General features: G+C 34.3%; 1 protein-coding gene across 6 annotated transcripts in view; it reads right to left on the bottom strand.

Moving 5' to 3' along the window:
• The window catches only part of GOLGA4 (golgin A4), a 108,779-nt gene that overhangs the window by 48,126 nt on the left and 34,821 nt on the right, over positions 1-25,832 (bottom strand). For 4 of the 6 annotated variants that reach the window (XM_012745410.3, XM_012745411.3, XM_012745414.2 and 1 more), the window contains 8 exons: positions 25,026-25,340; positions 22,534-22,581; positions 19,356-19,412; positions 15,530-15,628; positions 14,705-14,837; positions 13,023-13,210; positions 12,637-12,720; positions 9,957-10,104 (listed from right to left, as the gene is read on the bottom strand). In XM_012745410.3, coding sequence (XP_012600864.2) covers positions 9,957-10,104; positions 12,637-12,720; positions 13,023-13,210; positions 14,705-14,837; positions 15,530-15,628; positions 19,356-19,412; positions 22,534-22,581; positions 25,026-25,340 — 1,072 coding nt within the window. Of the gene's footprint in view, positions 1-4,968; positions 7,185-9,956; positions 10,105-12,636; positions 12,721-13,022; positions 13,211-14,704; positions 14,838-15,529; positions 15,629-19,355; positions 19,413-22,533; positions 22,582-25,025; positions 25,341-25,832 lie in introns of those variants that run through there. The other 2 variants (XM_012745413.3, XM_012745415.3) reach the window with 2 other exon arrangements.

The following is a 25,832-nucleotide window of genomic DNA, read 5'->3' as shown; positions in this document are numbered from 1 at the left end:
TGTATATGTATGCGTGCATACACATATACATTTAGCATAATGATAAACTGATAATCCTACTGCTATTGACATTTTAGATTATTTCCTTTTGTCTTCAAAGAATAGAAATTCCCAGACTTCCCTTTATCATAGAAATAGAAATGCAGGTCTTCAACCTATGGCATCACAGAAAAAAAGGCCTTTTATTAACCACAACTTGGCTCAACGCAGCGGTTTGGGCATAGGAATTGTATACCTGAAGACAAACATCTATTCTAAAGTTCTTTCTTAATGGCAAACTGCATTAGATAAAGAAAAAGGGAAGAGAAGGCTGAATCTGGTAATAACTGAGAAACACAACTTACTTTGCTCAACAGTTTAAAAAAGAACTTCTCTGGCAACCATAATACCTTTGGTATAAAAAACATATCTATCCAATTTATTCATTGTATATGTCCAAAGTATAAAACTGATGTTCAAATAAAGTCTGAAATTAAAAGGCATATTAATTACCTGAAATCATTTATAAAGATTCCTATTCTAACTTTACTAGCATTTGCCTGCAAACACCAAGATGACAATCCTTAAATATAAATATGTTAGAAAGCAGAATATTTAAAGGAAAACATCATCTTTGTTTTATTTAGATATTCTTTTTTTTTAGACAGAGTCTCACTTTGTTGCCCAGGCTAGAGTGAGTGCCATGGCATCAGCCTAGCTCACAGCAACCTCAAACTCCTGAGTTCAAGCAATCCTACCGCCTCAGCCTCCCAAGTAGCTGGGACTACAGGCATGCACCACCATGCCCAGCTAATTTTTTCTATATATGTTAGTTGGCCAATTCGTTTCTATTTATAGTAAAGACGGGGTCTCACTCTTGCTCAGCCTGGTTTTGAACTCCTGACCTCGAGCAATCCGCCCACCTCGGCCTCCCAGAGTGCTAGGATTCCAGGTGTAAGCCACCACACCTGGCCTATTTAGATATTCTTTTACTACAAGTTCTAGGATCAGGCACACAGAAATAATGAACTCTTCCTACTAACAAGAAATTAGTTTCTTCACTTGTCAAGTAAAGTGACGAATTCTGGGACTAATTCTGGGACTAAGTGCTCACTGCTTAGTTTGTGCTGAACGTTTAAATCTGAGAAAGAAAAATATGAAAACAGGAATGACAGTATCTTTTAATGCTTGGATGTCATCAATACTTTATTATTATTATTATTATTACTATTCAGCATATAAAATTGTATCTTAGCATTTTTAGGTACTACACAGAAATATCTTAAGTCAGGCTCTAGAGAAACTGAATATAGTTTTTACACTACTCCAGCAAAACAGAGTTTAAATAAAAAACTTTTGTCAATTAAGCAAAATAAAACAAAACTTTACATAATATATACCAAGTGAATTTTATTTGTTTTCATTTTTAAAATTCCAGAATCCAGCACAGTATAAAAATAAATGCAGTGCTCTCACCTTTCCAAACAACAAAAAATCTATGTCACAAGTTCCTACTTAAATATAATTTTCTACTATTAATAATTAAGTTTCTAGCCATACTCAGTAAATTTTAGAATATTCTCCTATACATATATATTCTAATTTTAGTGTTTCTCCTACTAAAATAGTTTTCTTAAGTCACCTGATTATCTACCATATAATGATTAAAGCAGGATGGATTTGGTTCCATAGTTCTTTTCACCTAATTTTACTCTTCTCTCCTACTTTCCACCACTGTACCAGAGAACCAAATAAATTCACACCTAGAAAGAAACCTTTGAAATCTTTTAATTCAACATCCCCATTCAAATGCAGTAACTGAGGCATCCAAATTTTCTCTCAGGTGGTAAGTCAACTTCAATATATAGGCTTCATGGTAGAATTTTAAAACTGGATTTAAGAAATGATCCTGTGTGGCTCACGACTGTAATCCCCCTACTCCCTCAGGTGGGAGGATCACCTGGGGCCAGAAGTCCAAGACCCTATCTCTAAAAAAAATAAAAATAAAATAAAAATGAAAAAGAAAAAGAAATATTCAAACTCGCCCGATGTTTAAAAAAATGAAAATGATGAGAAAAATTATTTAATTAAAAAAAAGAAAAAGAAATAATCCTTACCTTGCAATATTTTAAAAAACTAATAATACTGACATTGATTGACATTGATCGAGCTCAACTGAGCAATATTGCTTACTAAATCAGAATTTCTGAACCAATCAATTATTAATGGCTTCTCACTCTCAACAAAATGTAACATGTTACACTTCTTTTTATTTATGTATTTATTTATTTATTTTTAAAGGCCAGTGAAGTGCAGTAGTGATAAAGGGAAAAAGTAGTAGAACAAGAGTTCAATTTGTAACTGACTGTGAACAATCAAGTGAGATAACTCGCTACCTTTGGATCAGCCAACACTTATACTCTTGACAGACACAAAAGCTCACTGCTTTCCACCTCCATCCTGCTTTAAGGAAGTGTTTTTAAGGAAGTGTTAAGTACCCAAAAAGAAAAAAACAAAAAAGGCATAAAACACATTATATATATCCGCACATATAAAAATATTTCTAGCCCTTTACAGATTCTACACTATATCACAAATGAAGCTACTTCCTCACAGGAAGTCTGCCTCCAACACCGAGTCCCATTTCAGTGTTTAAGGAAGACATACTGAGAGTGTACTTACTACTCAGAAATATCTCACCTTCCAACCTCACAACCAGCAGACACAGTAAATTGGAGTCCATAGCCTGTAATATTCTAAAAGTAAATTCCCCTACTCTTTCCAAAATGAAACTAGGATTTTAATGTAAGTATTAAAGAAGTATGTTCTGAACATCTAAATAATTTATCTTCCAATTATCAACAAAGGATAAGTGAGTGGGGAGAAATAAAGCGTGCATCAGCCACAGCTGACAAGTCTTCTGCCGACATGCAAGAGTGCGCGGGGAACCACGGTCACGGCACACATCAAAGGGAAGGCTAAGCACAAACTGCTGCAAAACGTTGCAAGAACACAATATGTTGTGTTCTTCCAAAGCAAAATTCAATGTGTCTCAGGCAATTTTTATTTTTAAAAAATAAAAGCACTTTGAAAATACTTCTAGGCAGAAATTTAATGAACCTTAAGTATAGTACTCTGTCAGTTAAGTAAAATGCAAGGCAGGCCTTCTATTGCTAGCACCTCACTTTCCACTTCAAACGAGGTTGACTTACATCCATGGGAATTATAAAAATGGACAGATACTTACTATAAGAGTTAACGGAGAGAGGCTGGCAATCTACAGCTCAATACTCCACCCATTCATTCATCAACTACTTAATGGCTGTTTACCACCTGCAGAGCATATGCTAGGTATTGGGTGATAAAGAAAATATTTTATAAAAAGATAGTAATAGTAGTAGGGAGGGGAGGAGAATAAAGAACTAATCCTTAGATAAAGCTAGGAAGAATGTGGCATTGTTTTTTGCTTCTGTACCACCTTTCTCCACCTCATCCTGACCATTCCAATCAACCACTATAACAAATGCCAGAATTCTGAGGTTCTATATAGCATTACTATTTTCGTGCACTGTTCCAGAGAACACTTTACAATAAGGTTAACAAGACCCACTTCTATTCCCACTTCAGGTAATAAACAAAGATGCAGAAGTGTGGAAAGGCTGCCAACCTCTAGATTAACTGTTGATCCTAAGAAGCTGGTTAATGACATCAAGAAAGAATAAATAAGCCATTGTCTGTCTTTATCCCAGCAAAAAAGCTGCTAAAATGCATGTGGCATTAAGCTAAAAAAAAAAAAAAAAATAGATAGTACTACAAAATGAATGAAATGCAAATTAACAGAAAAAGCAACAGAAAGAAGTTTGCTTATTAGAATTCCCACCCAATGCCTATTTTGTGAATAAAGTCAGAAGTCTAGAGCAGCATTCTCAATATATAGTCCAAAGATCTTGGGATCCTGAGACCCTTTCAGAGATCTGTGAGGTCCCCCCTTTTCCAAATACATGTCTGTATGACAGCAGATTTTCTTCATATATTTCAACCAAAATCACAACAGATTGAATGCAGAAACAGGCATAAAAATCCAGCTGCATTCTATGAAGCCAAACTATGAAATAAACAAAAATGTAAAGCAAGGCCATTCTTCACACTAAATTTTATTTTGGAAAATACAGGTATATTTCATAAAAGTATTTATGCTAACATGCTATGGGTTTATAATTATTTTTAAATGAATCAAGTATTTTTAAAATTTTTACTTGTAATTACTAATACAATAAATATCAATACATATAACCCACATAAACAAAGCTCTTTGGAATCCCCAATAAGTTATAAGAGTGTAAAGAGGTTCCTGAGATCAAAAAGTTTAAAAACTACTGTTGTAGAGCTTGCATAAATGAAAATAAAATACTACCACCTACTAGCATATATTAAATAATAAAATGCTCATATAGAAATTGAGGACTTCAGAAATTTAATATGACCTTTGCAATGGAAACCTACTTTTTAAGCCACTCTCCAAAATATATAACAAGATTAATTCTATAAATTGACTATGCTTTAACCTTCAAAAAATTTACAGATCTATCCAAACTTTCATGTACTCTTTACATAAAATTCATCTGTCAAATACCTTGAAAACATCAGGCAATCTTGAAAAATATTAAGCTAAAGCTAAGTAAATTTAATTAAATTGGAAATATGATCCTGCACCTAGGAAACATGTTCTTCTAGTTGCCGATGCTTTCCAGTAACAGTGACATTGCTGGAGACATAAATAAATGCATTTCAAAATCCATGTAAAATAATAAAGTTTGCCGTCAGGTATTCATTTAGTGCCAATATATGTACAGATTACTTATCTAACATGGCATACTGCAAATCTATTTTAATTCATACTTTTTTTTTTTTTTTTTGCCTGAGAAACATGGAATTTTCCTTGTAAGGCTTATTCTAAGTACCCATGATAATAAAAAAAATAGCCCTTACCCCAGTCCTGTTCATACAAGGCTTGGGAAAGGCACCATGATTCACTTATTGGCATGTGTGGATGCACAAAAATAAGATGTTTTGTGAGACTTAAGACTCCAAGAAAATTTTATTACATAAATTATCAGCAACTAACAAAGCACTTAAGTACACATGTGATTTTGGTTTGTTATATAAAAATGCATAAATCTTACATATTATTTAAATATATAAACTCTATTATTCTATTTTAAGGGTCCTTCAAACATCAAATAAGTCCTACTGAATATCTTTGTCATATCAGGCCTATACTAATGAATAAAAAACTTATTTCCTGCATAAACACAACATGACAATAAAAAAGCAAAGAATGTTATTAGTTAATCCAAGTTTTTAAAAGCAGCCAATCATATAAAACACACAACTTCAGCAAAGACAGGGTACATGAAAGGGAAAAGGGGTTTACAAAAGTTAGTGTACTCTTGAAACTTTCCTAATCCAAGAAAATATTTTATTTATTTTGCATAATTGTAGGCAAGAACATTTTGATGGGAGGCGGATTAACATTGTGGAGTGGGTTCTTTTTTGTAATGGCCAATACATATTTAAATCACTTAAAGGTAACTAACTAAAAAAGACTAAAAGTTTATGGGTAAGAATGCATTCTGAGAAAAAAAAATCAAAGATATGGAATAAGCTGTATCACAAAACTGCCAAATTATTCATAATGGCAAAAATACAAAATAATGTAAGTGTTGATCAATAAAAAAAATGGTTACCAAGTAAATGATGTACATGCACTTTGACACAGCCATTAAAACAAGTTAGTACTTTAGCAACACATCAAAGTATCAATATAGTGCTAAATGGGGGGAAAGAACATACAAAATTGTATGTACATTATTACAATAATATAAAAATAAAGATTAGAGAAAAGGCTAAATGGAAATGTACTGAAACAACAGTGATGTGATTTTCTTGATTTTTCCCTACTTTCCAATTTTTTGGTAATGTATTTCATTAATAATTAGCCAGATACTTCTACCTCCTACCCTGGTTAACACACAAACACAACACACACATACACACAGAATAGCCAAGAACTACTGTGAACTTTAGTAACATGAGCATTCTACACTGGTACTGCACTGAGGATATAATTTTCTAGACAATTAGAAATATTATCTAGGACTTAAAATATAGCATTATGCACTTAAGCTGAACCACCAGACTTTTCCAAGTTAAAATCTAGTTATTGGAAGATATGACCATCTGTTCTTAAGTAACACCTAGAAAGGAATACTACTAACAGTATTCCTTTGTAGATAAGTGCTTGCAATAAATATATTCATTGTTTGTTTTCTTTATTCACTAAAAGAAATAATTTTAACAAAACAAGAATGCTGTACTATCATACTTTAAAAAACAGACCTAACATTTCTACTAGAGAGGAGACTATTTAAGTACTACAGGTAGATATACCATCCTGAAGTTGGTACATCACCACATTCACTGTCTCAGTATTTTGTGATAGAATTATTCTTTTTAAAATCATAGACATTCAGATTTCCACTGTCCTCCAACACATGGTAGACACCACTGTTTGTCTAGAAAAAAATATGAGGAGCAGTTCAACAGACTGTTTTCCAGGAAAAGTAGTGAGGAATGTTCTTGAGCTGATTTTGACATCCAGAACAAGTAAGCCAAAGGAATTAGTTATTTCTCTAATATCCACATGTCAAGAATTACTAACAATATCAGAGTTAAATTTTTTACAGTTGAAAACACATTAGGAGAGTATATTTTCTTTGATAATGGTTTTTATAGACATATCTACTTCTAAAATCCTAACAGCAGGCTATACTGATGTTAATGTTTCCTTTATAAGGCCAGCTCTTCTGTGTTTAGCTTTTGAATTTTAAATCTGAGAAAGAGGAAGAAAAATATTTAATAGAGCAATAGAATTCTCCAGGAGCCAGATGATGTTCACAAATTATTTATGGAAACCCTCCTTCCTTTGCATTGACCTTTTCTTATGTTTTAGTACCTAACTAGAATTTTCCAAGTAGCATATGCACTATATATTTGAACTAAGAACCATTTTCTATTTGAACAGTTTTGTTCAGACTCAACTAAGACCATCAAATGAAATACAGTTAGTGTACAAAACTACTTTTCATTATAGATTTAAAAAGCAACATTTTCAATGTGGAACTCATTTGTTACAACTTTCTATCATAGCCTTCAATAATTATGAATGCAAATGTAATTTTAAAGAATATCTATAAAAGCACTTGTAACTGTAATATCTAAAATCTTTCCAAAGTGAATGTATCTATTAAAAAATTTAAATCTCGATTCTTTTAATATTATAAATTTTTAATATTTTGACAGTACTAAACAGAAAAGTTTCTCAACTATTAGGCTATCAAACATTTACAACAATATAATTTTATAAAAATCACATTTAAAGACAAAATACAACTGTGTTTTGGAGAAGCAAGGGAAGGAAGGCTGTACTACTAAAGATTTAACTAGAACAGTTTTCAGGAAAAATTTTATCTTGCATGTGAATTAACTGTATATTTTATCTACCTCTCCTCATTTACCCTTTTCAACTTGATATTTACTCATCAGTTTCTATCTCCTCAAGAAGTTCCAATTTTAACAGGAAATGTATTTTCTCTTTACTGGTTACAATAATCAACAAAAAGCAGTCCTAAAAATGAAAGGGCTTGATATGAAAAGCTGAGACTATAAATTAGGTTTTCTGTTCACTGAAAGCAATCCTATTTAACAGTGTCTCACAATTCTCAAAATGCTTCAAGTAGATCGTCTGAGATTATATTCTGAAAGATGATTTTCTATTAACTCTATCTGAAGGAAAATTTTCTTAGGTTTAATGGAAACAAATTCATTAACTAAATTTTTCAACCACTTTATCCATAAAACAACTATAAAGATATGAGATATTTATGAGCACATGTGCTGTCAACCAACTATTTCACTGTCATCCAGCCCCATTCCCCTCCTTAACACTTTACAATCTGGTTTCCAAAATCATTTCTCAAAACTGCATCTGGGAATCAAATCTTTAACAATCCTTTTCAAAGTCTTCATCCTGCTTCCCTGCTTCTTTAAACACCTCTTATATTCCCCCAAGAGGATAACCATCCAAAATTCCTATTGACTTTTTGAGGTAACTTCTGTTTTCTCATTTATTTCTCATTGCCAAACTCAAGAACTCTATGGTTAAGAGCACAGACTTTCAAGTCACAATGCCTGGATTAAAATCTTGACCATATACTTACTCTCTGTGCATAAATGCAGGCACAGAGAGGATATTCTTAGGTGATACTTCTATATTGTTAGGTTTTCTTATTTGTAAAATGAGGATAATAACAGTATTATGCCCCAGAATTGTAAGGATAAAATACAAGTAAACACAAGTAAAGCACTTACATGAGAGCCTTGCTAAAATTACCAAGTGTTAGCTAGCAGTGGTATGAACAGTAGCAGCAGTAGTAGTAGCAACAGCAGCAGCAAGTGATAAATAAGTGTCAGTTAGTAACGGCTGCTGCTACTACTACCATAACTATTACAACTACTGTAAAATTTAGTCTTGTAGAGAAATCAGCCTCTCTTACAGATTTAAGCACAAGCTTCAACCCTAGGCTAATGACCCCTGAAAGACGGTCCAGTTTCTTATTTCCAAATTCCTATAAGTCAATTCCATTTGAAAAGCTTATCATTAGCTCAAATTCAAAGTAACTAAACAAATTCATCATCTCACTCCAATCCTCAACTTCCCTATTTAGATTTCCTATTCTAACTCCACACTACTATTCATTCAGTCTCTTTAGCTCAAAACATTGGAGTCATCTTAGATTCCTACTTTTCTTCTGCCCCTCTAAGTTGATCAGACACCAAAGTCTACAGATTCTACCTTTCCTCTCCTTCCCAGACCACCATCCTAGTCAAGGTAGCCAAAGCTTACAGTCCCTCAAATCTAAATTTCTGTCTTTGCTTTTAAATTTGACTTCCCACTTCATTTCTTTTCTACATAAAATACTAACTTCCATCATATTATGCTTTCCTATTACTAGTTTCCTGCTGCCTTGTATACCAAAGTCTAAACTCAGCTATTCACCTTTTAATATTTCAACAGTCAGTTCCTTCACAATCCAACTTCAATTTTGCACTTTGGTAAGAATGGTTTTCAGTTGATTCACACACCCACTATGGTCACTGGGTTTGTTTATGGTTTTGTAGCATCTGAAATGTACGTTGCCCATACCTTTCCATTTAAGACCATTCTAGTCCTTAAGGCCCAACTCAAAACTCATATCTTCACTGTCATGAAGGCACAGTTTATCCTACTCTCTCCTCTTTCTAACATCTCTCTTTTCCTAGCATTACTCAGTATTGTACTTCAAATACTAGACTGGTCTCTATACTTTACAGCCTAGCTGTTATTATTTCAAAACATAATGTTATTATGTAAAATACTGAATTGCTCATTATTACCTTTAAAAGCAGACTATACCTTATAATTTTTGTTTACCCCAGAGCACCTATAAGTAGCAGTTATTTAATAAGTATCATGTTGTGCCTACTACAAAGTTCTAAAATTTTAAACCTGAATTTTGATACTCCAAGCCAGTGGTCAACAAACCTTTCATTTAAAGGGTCAGATGGTAAATATTTTAGGTTTTGCAGGCCACATATGGTCTCTGTCACATATTCTTCTTTTTTCAATTATTTACAATTTTACAAAATCATTCTTAGCTTGAGGGCCATACATAAACAGGCCATGGGATGGATTTGGCCCACAGGCCATCATAGTTTCCCAACCCATGCCTCCTCTAATGAGCAATTGGGTATCTTATAAAAGAGCCTCTACAGTTACGCATTTTTATTAATACTTAACTAATTTCTTTAAATGTCGGCAAAACACTTTAAATGAATTTTGAATTCCAACATAAAACAAGTAACCTCTGAGTTCTTACCAGCTCTTTCAGACTTTTCTTTCTGTTCCCGTAACTCCTCTCCCTGGGTAGTCATCTGTTTGATGTGACTACGAAGTTGAGCAATTTCTTCTTCTTTCATTTCCAAGGTTTCATGCATCTGACGTTTTGTCTCTGCTATAACCATTCCCTGAACAAAAGTGCAAACTCTAAAGTATTTGCAGAACAAAACTGTATGATCAATAGCACAGCTCAAATGTAACCATCCAAGGCAGAAAAAATAACATTTCTTACTACTAATAAGTACAGCATAAGAATTATTTCAGTACAGGTTGAGTATCACTTATTCAAAATGCTTAGGATCAGAAGTATTTCAGATTTCAGATTTTTTCAGATTCTGTAATATCTGCATATACACAATGAGATATCTTGGGGATGGGACCCAAGGCTAAACATAAAATTCATTTATGCTTCATAAGCAACTTATATATATAGCCTGAAGGTAGTTTTATACAATATTTTTAATTATTTTATGCATGAAACAAAGTTTTATGTTTTCACTGCAACTTGTCACATGAGGTAAAGTGTGGAATTTTCCCGTTTTCCAGTTGTGTCATCATGTCAGTGTTCAAAAAGTTTTGGATTTTGGAGCATTTTGGATTTCAGATTAGGGATTCTCAACTTCAGTATTTCACAAACTGAAGTCTATGTTCCATTCTATGCCTCTGTTAACTGGCATGATAATCAGGGTGTCTTTGATATAAAACATCATTTTAATAGCAAGTTTAATCCTTTAAGCACTGAAGTTTTTAGTTAAAAGGTTTATAACCTGTCTATAAAATGTGCTATAATTTTCCCAGTCTTAGTAAATAAATAATTTATAATGAACAAAATATTGCCTTTTGAACTTGACCTCAGGGCCATAATGAACTACAATTATTAATCTGTACTATAACACAGGGATAGGCCCGAAGACTGAGAGTGTAAGATGCTTGCTGCCACGCTGGATGGAGAAAGACTTCAGTACAGATCTACCTGGTTCCTCCTGTGACTGTCTCTGGTCTCACCACCACTCCTTACTACTGTCAGTAAAGCAACCCCATTCCTCCAATTTTCTAGTTGCTTTCCTTCCCTCTCTGGATGACCTACACTAGAAATGAAGATCAGTAGGGAGAAAAGATAATCAAATATATATTAAATCAGTCATTTGGGACTAACAAAAAATGGAGTGGTTTAATTTGTCTCTTGAAAAACAGTTCAGACTTTGTGACAGCTATTTTATGGTCTTAAGAAAATTAATGCCTTACTTGCAGGCTTTGCTGACCCCTGCTTTGCAGTATGACTCTTCCAGATGGCTAATATTCATGGACAATAACAACCAGGTAAGTGGAGCATTGTTACATGAAATTTCAAAACAAAATCACGGACCTTTAGTTTCTCCACAAAACAAATTACAACAGAATAAAAAGAGAAAAAGAAGGCGATAGAATCTATTGATTAAAAGAAGTCTTAAGAATCATATCAACCAATTGAGATGAAAGAACTTTATTTGGGTCCTGATTCACAAAAAAGGAAAAAAATGTTTGAGATAATAGGGAAAATCTGAAACTAACTAGATAGCAAATCACATTCAGGAATTATTAAATTTTTAGATGTGATGATGTGGTTATATTTCTGTAAAACTAAAGTCTTTTACTTAAAAGATATATTAAAATATTTATGCAAGAAATGATAAGGTTTCTTGGATTTTCTCTAAAACAATCACGGTCGTTGAGGAGGATGATGGGGGTTGGGAATGCACAAATGAAACAAGATTAGCCATGAGATGTTAACTGTTGAAGCTGTGTGATGAGTTCATAGAAATTAATTTTACTAATATTTCTTCTTTTGTAAATGTTTTAAGTTTTTCATAGTACTTTTTTTTACAGTCTTAGCTCTCATGAAGTTTATAAAGTAGAAGCTAGCAAAACAACATTATAGGAACAATGAGAAATTGCCAATACATTTCAATAGCAGTACAGCTCTGAGATGTTCATAATTACATGGCCATTGAAAACATTGTACCTATAAGCCAGCATATTTAAAGAAAATACTGGATGGTATAGAACAGACGGAAGCTACTTAGAAAAGGGACCCAAGAACCTGGGTTGAAAGTCTTAAGTAAAAACTGTTTATCTATGAATTTTTCAGTTGTCTTTGTTGTGTAGCTATAGCTGCTGTTCCAACTCCAAACTGCCAAGGGTAAGTCCTCAGTCCTCTAATCTCACCTACACATTCTAAAATTCATTTGTAGAAAGTTTTGTTTATGTTAATATATACATATATATATAATCACTTCTTTACTTTTTAGAAAACTTATCTAAGAGATTAATGTCTTTTCATAATATTTGAAAGAACATACTGGTATCATTCGCATTTAGAATGCCTTAACTATAAATAACTTTTCTCTAAGAAGCAGCCATCTACTATTAACAGAGATTTCCTTTGCAATAGTTATTCTAATCAAAATGCTGACTGGGATCAAGAAATTAAGGAGAATCTGCAGCATCACATGATTAAAAAACTAATGCTAATGGTGATATAAATCTAGAAATTAAGAAGATTTTTTCACTGGAGCAGCTGCAATAATTTTAGAAAGAAGTTTAACTGCTTCCAACTCCTGTCAAAAGTGAAGTTTTGGATCCCCTGACAAATGTTAGTATCATAAATTTTGTTATTTTACCTTATCTTGTTCAAGCTGCTCAATTAAGTTCTTTGCATCACGCAACTGAGTGATAAGTTTAGTCTTCTCAGCCATATGAAGGTCCTAAAAAAATTTTAAAAATTCATTTCCATCTCTACTAAAGCTTCTCTACATATGAGAAATCTAAACATATTACCTAATTTAGATACTTTTTATAATCTAGTAGGAGAAAAGTACATGCCAAGTCACAAAAGCATAGCAAGTACTATGAAGCCCAGGGCATTTAAGTGCCCAAACAAGGACACCCTCCCCATCCATTCTAAAGACAATGGAGGAGGGCTTTCCAGAGGAGGTACAAACCACATGAGAGCCTGCAGATATAGCTTCACGGGATTAAATTAGAACAAAACTCATTGCTCTTTTACCTTCATTTTTTCTAGTTCTTGAAGTCTTTCATCTAGTTGTTCTTGCAGAGCTTCTTTTTCACTGGTTAATAGTGTACATTGTTCCTTGTGTGACCGAATTGTTTCCTTACAACGCTGAAGAAGATTCTCTTGACGCTTAACTCTTTGCTGGAGTGTCTCCAGTGTTTTAGCAGAAGCTCCATCTCCCACTAGCAATAAAGTAGCACAAGCAGGGACAGGCAGTAAGGAATATAAGGAACAGGTAGTCTGTTAGCACACAGGAGTGTATTCTTATACCAACACTCTGCATACTCTAATCCAGATGCAGTCAGATTGTTTCTTAGAGACAACCCTTGTCAGCTAATAATTTGGCACTCTTTCAAACATTTACTTAGTTACTATTTGATCTCTGTCTGAAGAAACTCAGTAGTGCTTTCACCTATTTTGTGACTCAATCCCATCCCAAATGGCATGGTGCTGTAGTTAGCTAACATTATGAATCCACCCTCCTTAAAAGACAGTTTGATAACTGTCTTTGTTATTATCTGATAACTTTTGTTATTATTTAAAGTTACCTCCTGTCTTAGCATCCATCCCAAAGTATTAATAGAGTACAGTATTCTTTCCAACCAAATTCTAATCTTTTCCTGAGAGGAGTTCTAATAAGCACAGCTTTCTCCATTTCTTTACATTTATGTGTAAAATTTATGGATGTAAAATTTTACATCCCAGAAGAATTTTGGGACCTCTTATAGGTTGGTTGCTCAGATAGCTAACTGCTCCGTAACTTACTCCAAGTTTGTAAATCTCTTTGAGAGAAAAGGCCAGGAAATAAAAAATAGGAATTTTAATGAATATGTACCTCAAAGCCTAGGGAGGGATACAATTGAATTTTAAGACAAAATTTAACTATGTCTTCTTTTTTCAGTTAAAAAGCAATGAATAGGGTAAATACAGGATTTTTAAATATATAAGCAATATTATTTAAAAACTAAAATATCCAGTTACAAATAGATTTATTAACATTGAGCAAAAATCACTTGTTTATATGAAGTCTAGCTACTGCTATCAATAAAACAATGAATTTCAATTACAAAAATAAAAGTGGTACTCCTTGTAAACTATGAAACTTTTAAAATAATTACTTTCTCCTAAATGACAAGAAAGAACCAAAAAACAATAAAAACACTTGCATCTTTCTGAAAATGTTAGAATCAAAGATACTTCTCTCTCAGCCCAGTTCTGACAGCTCACACCCAGAATCTCTCAAAATCCTCCTCTAGTTTGTTTGTTTGTTTATCTATCTATCCATCCATCCAGGTCTATCAGCTCACACCCTAAATCTCTCAAAATTCTCCACTAGTTTGTCTGTTTGCTTATTTAGAGATGGGGGGGGGTCTCCTTCTGTTGTCCAGGCTGGAGTGCAGTGGCACTAATGAAACTCACTGCAACCTCAACCTCCTAGGCTTAAGTGATCCTCCCACCTCAGCCTCCTGAGCAACTGGTACAACAGGTACATGCCACCATGCCCAGCCAATTTTTGTATTTTTTGTTGAGATGGGGTCTCGCTATGTTGCCCAGGCTGGTCTCAAATTCCTGGCCTAAAGCAATCCCCGCACTTCAACCTTCCAAAGTGCTAGGATTACAGATGTGAGCCACCACATTCTAGTTTTTAAATTAACCTGTGACAAAACGAAGCTTACCTACTGGCTCTACATCATTCTCCGTATTCTCTTCTTTAGTGAAGCTTTCAGCCTGTGGTTCCATCTGAGAAAGTGGTTTTGGTATATCAACATTCATAGGGCCATTTCGTAATCGTTGCTTCAGTAGAGAAACCTAAAAAAAAATGCTTCGTTAGAAAAAAATCAAGATAAACTACGGCAGTAGTACAGTTGTTCCTCGGTGTCTGAGAGGGATTGGTTGCAGGATTTCCTGCAGATTCCAAATCCATAGATGTTCAAGTCATTTATGTAATATGGCTAGTATTTGCATATAATCTACAAATCCCTCATGTACTTTAAATCATCTCTAGATTACATATAATACCTAATACAATGAAAATACTAAGTAAATAGTTATTATACTGTATTTTTTAGGTAATAATAACAAGGAAAAAAGTTATATATTCAGTACAGATATGCTTTTTCCCCAAAATAAGTATTTTTGATCTGCAGTTGGCTGAATCCACAGAAACAAAACCCATGGATATGGATAGCTTAGTGTACTTTCTTTGAAACAGAGAAGGGATAGATTAAATGACGTTCTTTTTACTATAGTGCAGGAAAAAAAATCAAAATAAAAAGTTTACTCCTAATGCAGTTGATTTTTATATTTGCTATTAGTAATAATATGTTTAGTCAAAAGACATAATAAATCAAAAATTATCCTTAAAATTAATTTAAGAAAGGCAAAGAGTTTTAACAATAGGCCTTCTCCCCTCCCCAGTCTGGAACATTTTAGATATCCCATCAAAACCCCTTTATTTTTCTTTATCCAAAAATTCTATACTTTTTCTTTTACTCTTTTACCTGAGTTTGGAGAACACTGATATACTGATCTTTCTCCTCTAAAGACGCGTCAAACTCCTCTTGGAGATGTTTCTTTGCTTGCTGGTCCATTTGGAGCTCCTAAAACATAAAAAGATTTTATAGGTAGTTTTCAATATAAGACAAAAAACAAAGTTTTCAAGTTTAAAAACATGATCAACCCAGATTTGCATTTCTCTTAAGGTATCAGCAACAATAATTAGAGAATAATCACCATTTAAAATATTAACATTATTTAAAATATTCACACCAACAAATAATTTTGTTCCTTAAAGAATATGAAGATCCAAGAAGAAAAGTATATTTTCTGGGGCTATAATAATTGCTGAACTGATAACAATATGGAGAGAATAAAAAATTATTAAGATAAAAGTAAAATTTTATTTTGAGACATCTTACTATTTGTGTTATATTCACTTGATCTAAAACTAAATTATTATATACCAAAGAGATAGCCAGCAGAGTCTTGCTCCTCCCAACACATGCAAGTGTATGATAGTCAAAATCACAAGCTTTCCTCATCTGAAAAATGAAGAGGATGAACTAGGTGATCACCAAATAATAAAATTTCTAGTTCCTGAAATTGTCTAAAATGCTGCTTTCTTTAGGTCATTAATGAGTCTTCGTAACTGAATCCAATGATCTTTATCTCTCTGTAATATCAGCCACCAATAATTACCATCCTAGCTGAGGTATAGTCATGCACTGCATAAAGACATTCCGGTCAACAATGGACAACATATACAATGATGGTCCCATAAGATTATAATACTGTATTTTTACTGTACCTTTCTATGCTTATATAGATTTAGATACACAATATTTATCATTGTATTACAACTGCCTACAGTTTTTAGTACAGTACACTGTTGTACAGGCTTATAACCTAGGAACAAGAGACTAAATGTTATAGCCTAGGTGTGTAGTAAACTATACCATCTAGGCTTGTGTAAATACACTCTATGATGCTCACACAAGGACAAATTCCCCTTGTTAGCTAAGCAATGAATGACTGTACTTGCTTTCCATGGCTTCAGGGCTCCTGGCTATATTCCTGTCAATTATTGTTTCCTCTTTGTCATTCATTGATTAGTCTTCTGTCCTCTGTGTTTCTCCCTTACACTTACTCTCTTAGGATGCTAGAGATTAACATCTAAGACATATTAGCCCATCAAAACCCTTTTATTGTTCTGAGAGTCCCACCTTACCAATTACCTAAACTCAAAATATTCAAAGTCCCAAAGTTTACTTATCTTTTATCTTTATTGATCCCTACATATGATCAAATTATTTTATTACTTTCTTTATAATGTTTAGGTCCTATCTTTTTCCACAACTATAACCACAGCCCAGGACTCTAAAACTTTAGATCGTTAATTTCCTTCAACAGCCTTCTAGAGAGATTTCTTACCTCAAGTCTTCTTCTGATTTAATCCATCCTTCACATATTTGCTAGAATAATTTTCCTCAAACAATATTTTCAAGGACTTATAAGCAACTCCCTCTTCTTACATTGTTTCAAATTTATTAATTCTCAAGATACTGAGGCACTATCTAGAACTAAATGTCCCCTATTCTCCCCCACACCCACAATGCCCCAAGATCTCTAGCACATTCCTTACTGTTCCTCTCCCTAATGTCTCCTAGCTTGACATCCCACAGCAGTACTCTCCAAATGCTGCTCATGTCCAGAATAAAGTTTTCACCAATCCATGGTGAAGTGAGAAACAGAAGGCCAATGTAGAGAGATTTTCTTACATTTAAATTTCTTTCATTTAAGCAACTGTAATTAATCCTGGGAATATGTCCTTCCTAATTTTTTGGTATCAAAATTTCTCTTTCATGAAATAATGACAATAAAAGAATCTGGATCCTTATTCCCAATACCTTTACTTAGAAAAGTAACAGTTAGCAGCCCTATGACAGTTCCCCCATCCTCCACTGTTCAGAGGGAAGTGGAAGGTAATTTTCAGACAAACCAGAAATGTAGAGTTTGGGCAGACTAGGAGTTAAGGTTTTACCTTTTTTTTTTATCACTTCAAAAGTGGTTATAAGTTTTCTAAGATGTTAATCCAAAAGAAGTTATACAAATTTTCATTAAGGAAGAGTAACTGTAATTATTTGTATCACTGAGGCGAATGCTTGGTCTTGCTAACATAAAAATAAATTACTCTGGTTTTCAAATTCATGTTTGGAATATTTTAAACTATTATTTAGGGATTGTAGTAAATTATATAATCTTTTTTTTTTTTTTTTTTTTTGAGAGTCTCACTCTATTGCCCTGGCTAGAGTGCCATGGCGTCAGCCTAGCTCACAGCAACCTCAAACTCCTGGGCTCAAGCAATCCTTCTCCTTCTGCCTCAGCCTCCCGAGTAGCTGGGACTACAAGCATCTGCCACCATGCCCAGCTAATTTTTTCTATATATTTTAATTGGCCAATTTCTTTCTATTTTTAGTAAAGACTGGGGTCTCGCTCTTGCTCAGGCTGGTTTCAAACTCCTGACCTTGAGCGATCCTCCCGCCTCCACCTCCCAGAATGCTAGGATTACGGGCATGAGGCACTGCACCCGGCCTTATATAATCTCTCTTTTGTATCATCACAAAAAATCAGGAACTTGGCTATATAAAAAAAGTGTCCCAAGAAACTAGAAATCAAACATGATATCAATAAGAATAAAAGTTTAGTAACATAAGAAATTCCTATATGATTAATTCTGATGGTTCATTCAGGTAATCATCTGTTATTAACAATAACAACAAAGACTATTCTATGGGACAATATGGCTGGTGTTGATGACATCAATCAACAAGGGAGAGAATCTCTTCTTTGTTTTGCTTCTTCTTTGCCTCTTCCCACAATTACACTAGTTTTTCTCAATAAAACTATTTATAGATTTATTAATTTATCTAATCCTTTTAAAACTATTTGTACTTTCAAAATATACTATGTATCTTAAACTGATAAATTCCATAAATTACACACTATTAGAATACCTAAAATATTAAACTTACTTTGTCCTAAAGCTACCTGTTTCAAACATTTCAAAATAACCCTGGTCTTGGTCATAACGTAACAAAAAGTAGCAAACCAAAACCCATGAAGACCCTTCACAACAAATGGAAACAAGGTATTCCCCTACAAACACCAAAATACAAAGGGGTGGAGAGAAAGCACCAATAGCAGTAAAATAGCATGTTGTTGGGATCTGTATAGGAGAAAGCAGAGGGAAGCAACAAGGTATCAGATGCACCCGAGAACAAAAGAACCCCCAAAAGCCAACAGATACTCACTGTAAAAGGCAGCAAAGCTAATTTAAAACACCCAGCCAAACCAGGCGTGGTCTTGACTACTCTGATTACAAATGAATATACGTGACCCACAGTAAGACATAAAGGAGCTCAAATAATCTTAACTCTATGAAAAATACCACCCCAAATTACAATGAACATAATTTTTACTTTACTAAAAAAATTATTTGTTAGGAAAAACAAAAAGAAGCCTAAAATACTTAACGAAAAGGACAATGGTTTATTAGCCTTTAAAGTTGCCAATGACTGCTCATGCAGACAAATGATATTACGTATCTAAGTAAGATTCTTATTTTATTAATTCTAACAACAACATGTATCTTAGGAAGACCACACAAATAAAAACAGTAAGAATTGATCCCTGGTCTTATAGACTGGGCTGGTTAGTTATTACTATAACTAATTAAGTGTATATGAACCTACCCTAGCACACATGATAGTTTTAATAAATATAAGAGATTTGATTACCATTTTCAAAGCATTCATCATTAAATCTTACCTCTCTTAACTCTCCAATTCTCCGAAGTGCTTTATCCTGACTCTGACTTAATATACCCTTTAATTAAAAAGAAAAAAGCTAGTTAAATAACAGCATGACATAGTAATGCAAGTAAAAAAATAATTACTTTTAAAATATTATAATCGTTTATTCAAAAATAACCTGAGGATGGAAGGCAAGACTGAAAATGTTAACGATGTGACCATGCTGAAAATCTGTTAAAAGTTAAATCAGGCCAGGCACAGTGGCTCATGCTTGTAATCCCAGCATTTTGGGAGGCTGTGGCAGGAAGACAGGCTAAGGCCAAGAGTTCAAGATGAGCCTGGGCAACACTGCAAGACTCGGGGCGTCTCTACAAAAAAAAAAAAAAAAACTAGCCAGGTGTTATGGCTTGCACCATAGTAGTCCTAGCTACTCAGCAGGCTGAGGCAGAAGGATTGCTTGAGCCCAGGAGTTCAGGGTTATAGTGAGCTATGATTGTGCCACTACACCCAAACCTGGGTGACAGAGACCCTGTTTCTTAAAATAAATAAACAAACAAATAAATAAAAGTTAAATCATGATGCTATAGAACTGTTCTGTATCCTGGCCACAGTAGTGGTTACATAACTCTATACATTTGTTAAAATATGTAGACATGTAAACCAAACAAAAAGTCAATTTTGATATAGGTTAATTTAAAAAATAAAAAACTGTAAAAGTTAAATCAAATTCCAATTGCAACTTATCTCATTGTAGCCTATAATGTGTGGGATATTTCAATTACCAGCCTGTTTTAAAGCTTCTATGACTTAAAAACAAAATAGTTGTCTATATTTAAACAAACAAACAAAAAATCCCAGGAGAAACTAGCAAAGAGAACATTAAAGGGCTAAATTAGCAACCATACATTTTAAAAAAATCACGCTAAAAGAGTAATGTTGAAAGATGAAAGGAGGCCGGGTAATCCTCATTACAGGCTCATGCCTGTAATCCTAGCAGGAGGCTGAGGCGTGAGGATCACTTGAGGCCAGGCATTTAAGACCAGCCTGAGCAAGAATAAGATCTCATCTCTACAAAAAATAGAAAAATTAGCTAGGCGTGGTGGTGCATGCCTATAGTCCTAGCTACTTGGGAGGCTGAAGTAGGAAGATCACTTGAGCCCAGGAGTTTGAAGTTGCAGTGAGCTAAGATGAGGCCACTGCAGTCCAGCATGGGCAAGAGTGAGACTCTGTCAAAAAAAAAAAAAACAAAAAAAAAACAAGAAAGGACTCACCCTTTGAGGGGGTGGAGGGAGAAACAGGGGGATTCTTTTCACTAGTAAAGGAAGTTAAACTCAGAAAGGTTATGGTCTATGGAAATGAAACAACCATATATTCTTATACAACATAAATACACAGAAGTAGATAAATAGGTTAATCCGGAGCTTCACTGATTTGTGTGCATTAACAATGAAATAGGGACACAGATAGGCAAAGGATCTGCTAATGACCAAGGAGTGTGGATGGGCTATATTTGTGCAGCTTTGTAAGTGAATAAAACTAAAACCAGGGCTTTTTTCCCCCAAAAGGCATGAACACAGGTTTTGTTTGTTCAGTTTCAAATATAAATTTGTAAACACAGGAAGATGCTATGCTGAGAATGATGAAAAACTGTAGCACATGCTCTGGAGTCTAACTGCCAGGAAATAGATCTCAGCTCTCCTCCCTACCTCTTATATGCTGTGCAACAATGAACAAGTCACTCTCCCTTAGTTTCTTCACCGGAAAGGGGCAAAGACTAAATACACCAAAATGCCTGGCACACTAGTAAGAGCTCAATAAATGTTAGCTAACATAAATAGCATTGGTAATAGTGTCGGCAGTACTTAAAATAATTTCATTGGTTCTATGGAAAGGATATTTGTCTATTTAATAAAGAGGTTTCTAGGCATGCACACATGGGCATGTATACATGTATAGAAAAGAGTACAAATCATTGAATTTTATCTCTAACACCTTTTAAATTTGAAACTATGAAACCATAACTCTCTACTGCCACCTAGTGTTAGAATTACAAACATGTATCTAGAAATGAAAATCCACAGACAATTCAAAGAAACACAAACAAGCAAGGTACTCACAGAACTTAAGAACAAGGTAACCTTTTGAGAATGAACTTATAGAATATAAATAAGACAATGGCTTAAATCAGAACTATTCCTCACTTAAATGGATCGCATGTTTCAGAAAATATCAAACTAAAAGTTCTATTTGTAATCATCTAATTTTTTATTTATTATGAACAGTTAGAACACTTATTCAGCAATAAATAACTGATGAGCTGATTATATTCCAGACCAAAGACAGGAAACTTTATGTTGTACTTAATGAAGTTAATATTTATGGCTGATTAATTATTTAAAAATAATATACATGAGGAAATTAATTTTATTAAGCTCACTTAAAAAATAACTTTTTGGTTATGTATATAATTAGCTTTTTCAAATGGGACAAAATGCTAAACGGTATGAAATAACTTTTACTTTAAAAAACAAGACTATATTTTGTGGAAAAAAAATAACAAATTGATGGCAACATTTGAACTGGAACAGATATTTCCCCTGAGCTCTGATGTATGAATTATCACCTAGGATACCTGGTGGGAAATTTCTGGCCACAAACAGGATGACGTGGTAGGGCCAAGGTGGGTCACCAAGAAGAGATACATAGTTTCTTATCCCTACATACTTCACCAAGAGCTTTATAAGCAGCAGCCTCAGGAAACAGCTATTTTAGAAGAGAGGATGCTTGGATTTGGACCCTGATATAATGATATGAAACAGATGTCTGCAAATATTTAAAAAGTAGAAGGAAAGCAAAGAAGGTTGAATATCTCTTTACTACTAACACAAGGAAACAACCTACAGACTGAGACACTAGGAAACATGCTTGAAAGAGGCAAACATGCCTTAAATTCAAACCACTTAAACACTGCAGAGATCTATAACTCAAGGAAGCTCATCCCTTACAGAGGTAAAATTTCTAGGATCTTTTATTCACTCTTTCTCTATCAAAACCCCTAATAAAGGTAAAACAGGTGAAATATTTTGATCATATGGAGAATTATTCAAGGGGAGGGTTAGAAATATCTTACATTAAGATCTTTTCTAATTTTAAAATTATGTATGACTCAATAACACAGCCAATAAATCACTTACTTGTAATTTTTTCTTCTCTCTCTGAAGTGTCTGATAAGCTGTAACAAGCTAAAATAAAGTCACCAACAACATTAGTCATTCCTTGTAAAGGAAAAGGAAGCAGGCAAAAAAACAAACAAAAAACATTAATAATTCCTAAATAAATGTAATTAATTATTCTAACCTCTCCTAAAATATCTCTTTATGAAAGTCAAAAAATAAACAAAATAGAAGAGTCCTTTATAGATAATTCAACCCGATTAATAAATGTGTAACAGTCAATACTAAATAACATAGAATATATATTTCTAAAAAATAAAATGTAACTTGACTAGAAGATATCAAAGTTTCTATATGAAACATGCCTCTTTAAATGTTAGTACTTAATTCATAGGTGGGGATTAAAGCTTTGCCTAAAGATAAGAGGCTACTCAAACTGCATTATCATAGCTCACAGCAACCTCAAAATCCTGGGCTCAAGGGATCCTTCAGTCTCAGCCTCCCCAGCAGCTGGGACTACAGGCACGCACCACCGTGCCTGGCTAATTTTCTCTATTCTTAGTTGTTTGGCTAATTTCTTTCTATTTATAGTAGAGACGGGGTCTTGCTCTTGCTCAAGCTGGTTTCGAACTCCTGAGCTCAAGCACTCCTCCTGCCTCGGCCTCCCAGAGTGCTAGGATTACAAGCGTGAGCCACCACACCCGGCCAACAAATCTCTTTAAACCTATAAATTATTTTAATATATAACATTTTTCATCTGAAGGTTAAGCACATGGCTTCAATGAATTATTTGGACCCTACTTTAGAAGTGCTAGTGCTGCTCTAGAGATAGACCACAGCTTTAAAAGGAAGCACCCCTCTAGTCTGAGCATTGTCATTTACCTTGGAAGACTGCTATATGCCCTCAAATGCCACTACTGATGTCTTGAGTCAAGAGGCAGGAGCAATGGAAGTCTGTGAAAATATTTAGACTTTCAGTGGTACAGAGGCCTTTGGTAAGACTGTTGGTAAAATTGTGGAGGAGATTGTTGTCCTGTAGTATTTTGGTTCACACATTTTGGGGCTGTCTCCTCTCCTAGTCTCTCTCTCCAAGGTCACTTAGAAACCAGTGCAGAATTCATCCTTTTTCCTCCTCACATCCCCTCCCTTGTTCATCTCTAAGTAATGTGCCTCTTCTGCACATAAGCTGATTCTAGCAACAGAGATAAGAATACAGAAAACAAAATTCTGGCCAGGCACAATGGCTCACACCTATAATCCCAGCACTTTGGGAGGCGGGGGTAGGAGGACCTAGAATCAAATCCAGACTCTGCCAATTGCTGCCTGTGTGACCTTAAGCAAGTTAACATGCAACTTAAGCAAGTCATTAGGAGTCTCCAATCCCTTTTCTACAAAATAGAGCTAATTAACACCTACCTCACAAGGATGATACAAAATTAAATGACATTATACATATAAAATACCCCTTGTCTGGCATACTTAAATACCAATTATACTGCTACCCTCGTTTCAAACTTAAAAGCCATGGCTAAATCAGCAAAATAATATAAACAAACAAAAAGATTCAAGACCATTATTAACTTCAGTAGAAATAAAATATAAAAGCAAAAATTTTAAAAGGAAAAAGTTGCCAAGTTCTACAAGTGCTTCATGAGATAAATGGTTTTAATGCCCTGTTTACATCTCTGGATTCCAGCCAGCCTGCAGATTTTAGCCTGATAATTTCTTCTTATCTTGTCAGCACCTTATAGTTTTAAAAAGACATTTCGTATATTTCATCTAGGGTTTTATTTTGTTTTGTTTGTTGCCATAGGGTAAAACTATCCCTATTATAGTCATAATTGGAAATAGAAGTCATGGCTAAATTTATAAACAAACTCTGAACTTCATTATTCATTAACTGTAATGCTGATTTACAAACCTTAAGATAACAAAACATTACACATTGTTTAAGACAAATAAACAATACAGCAGCACTACTTCTTTCTTCCCTTAGACCAAACACAGAGTGTTCATTCTCAAGGTATTTAGCAATTAAAAGAGTCATTTGAGGCAAAAAGTTTAAATGTAGGTACAATGAGAATAAACCAAATCTATCAGATAATCAGGCTACCTAAAACATAATTGGAGTCAGTAATAATGGGAATCTGGCTGGCAGAAGAGGCACATTACTTAGAGATGAACGAGGGAGGTGATGTGAGAAGGAAAAAGGATGAATTCTGCACTGGGTGTCTAAGTGACCTTGGAGAGAGAGACTAGGAGAGGAGACAGCCCCAAAATGTGTGAACCAAAATACTACAGGACAACAATCTCCTCCACAATTTTACCAACAGTCTTACCAAAGGCCTCTGTACCACTGAAAGTCTAAATATTTTCACAGACTACCTACTATTAATAACCAGGGTATCTAGGGAATCAACACTAGCCAACCACAGGAGTAAAAGCAATACAGTAATATGAATGAGAGAACAAGGGAAGAAATTTTTGTAAAGGCAAAAAGGTCATGCTCCTACCTCAGAATATTTTCTTCTGTAGCTACTTAAGCTTCGTTCCATTCTTTGCAACCGGTGAATCAACTGTTCTTTACTGAGACTGTCTGAATTCCCTTGGGAGTCTTCGGCCTCGCTATCCATATCAGACGGTGGATCAAAGGTGGCAGCAGAAAAGTCTAGGTCAAGTCGATTCAGGGACTCTCTGGAAGACGTTCGTACCAAAGACTCTTTAGAAGAAGATCGGAATAGAGATTCCTTTATTGGACTTAGAAACAAAGACTCCATGGAAGGTACCCGGAGCTGGATCTTCTGTGCAAAAGACTGTGTGTCACCTGACTGCAACCAAAACCAAACAGAATACGTGGGTTAAAAACACACATTTAGATTTCCTTTATCCCCTTTTACCAGCAATAATCTATTAAAAGCTCTAATAAATTCAATTTATATTCCTGACATTTTACATAATATATTGTTTCCTGAAAAACAAAAGACACCTGGTTATTTCTGAAAAAGCACCGGTGTCAGAGGACTAGGGTGAAAGTCCCAGGTCTGTCAGCTAGAGGTAAAATGACCTTCACTAAGTCATTTTCCTTCAGTTTGTACATCTGTAAAAAAGAAGGAAGCCATACTTTTGCAGCTGACCTCACAGATGTGTTGTGGGGATTCATCCACTAAACTGTAAGATCCTTGAAGGCAGTGACCATCTGAGTACACCATCTGTATCACCAGTCTATACCCAGAGCCTACTATGAAGCGTGAAGTGCATGACTGAACTCAAGTGACCTATATCTGGAGAGTCTTTATGGAGGTGATGATTTCTGATCATTC

This window comes from Microcebus murinus, chromosome 1, assembly GCF_040939455.1.
Source record: "Microcebus murinus isolate Inina chromosome 1, M.murinus_Inina_mat1.0, whole genome shotgun sequence".
Lineage (NCBI taxonomy): Eukaryota > Metazoa > Chordata > Mammalia > Primates > Cheirogaleidae > Microcebus > Microcebus murinus.
This window is presented reverse-complemented; position numbering and strand designations above follow the sequence as displayed.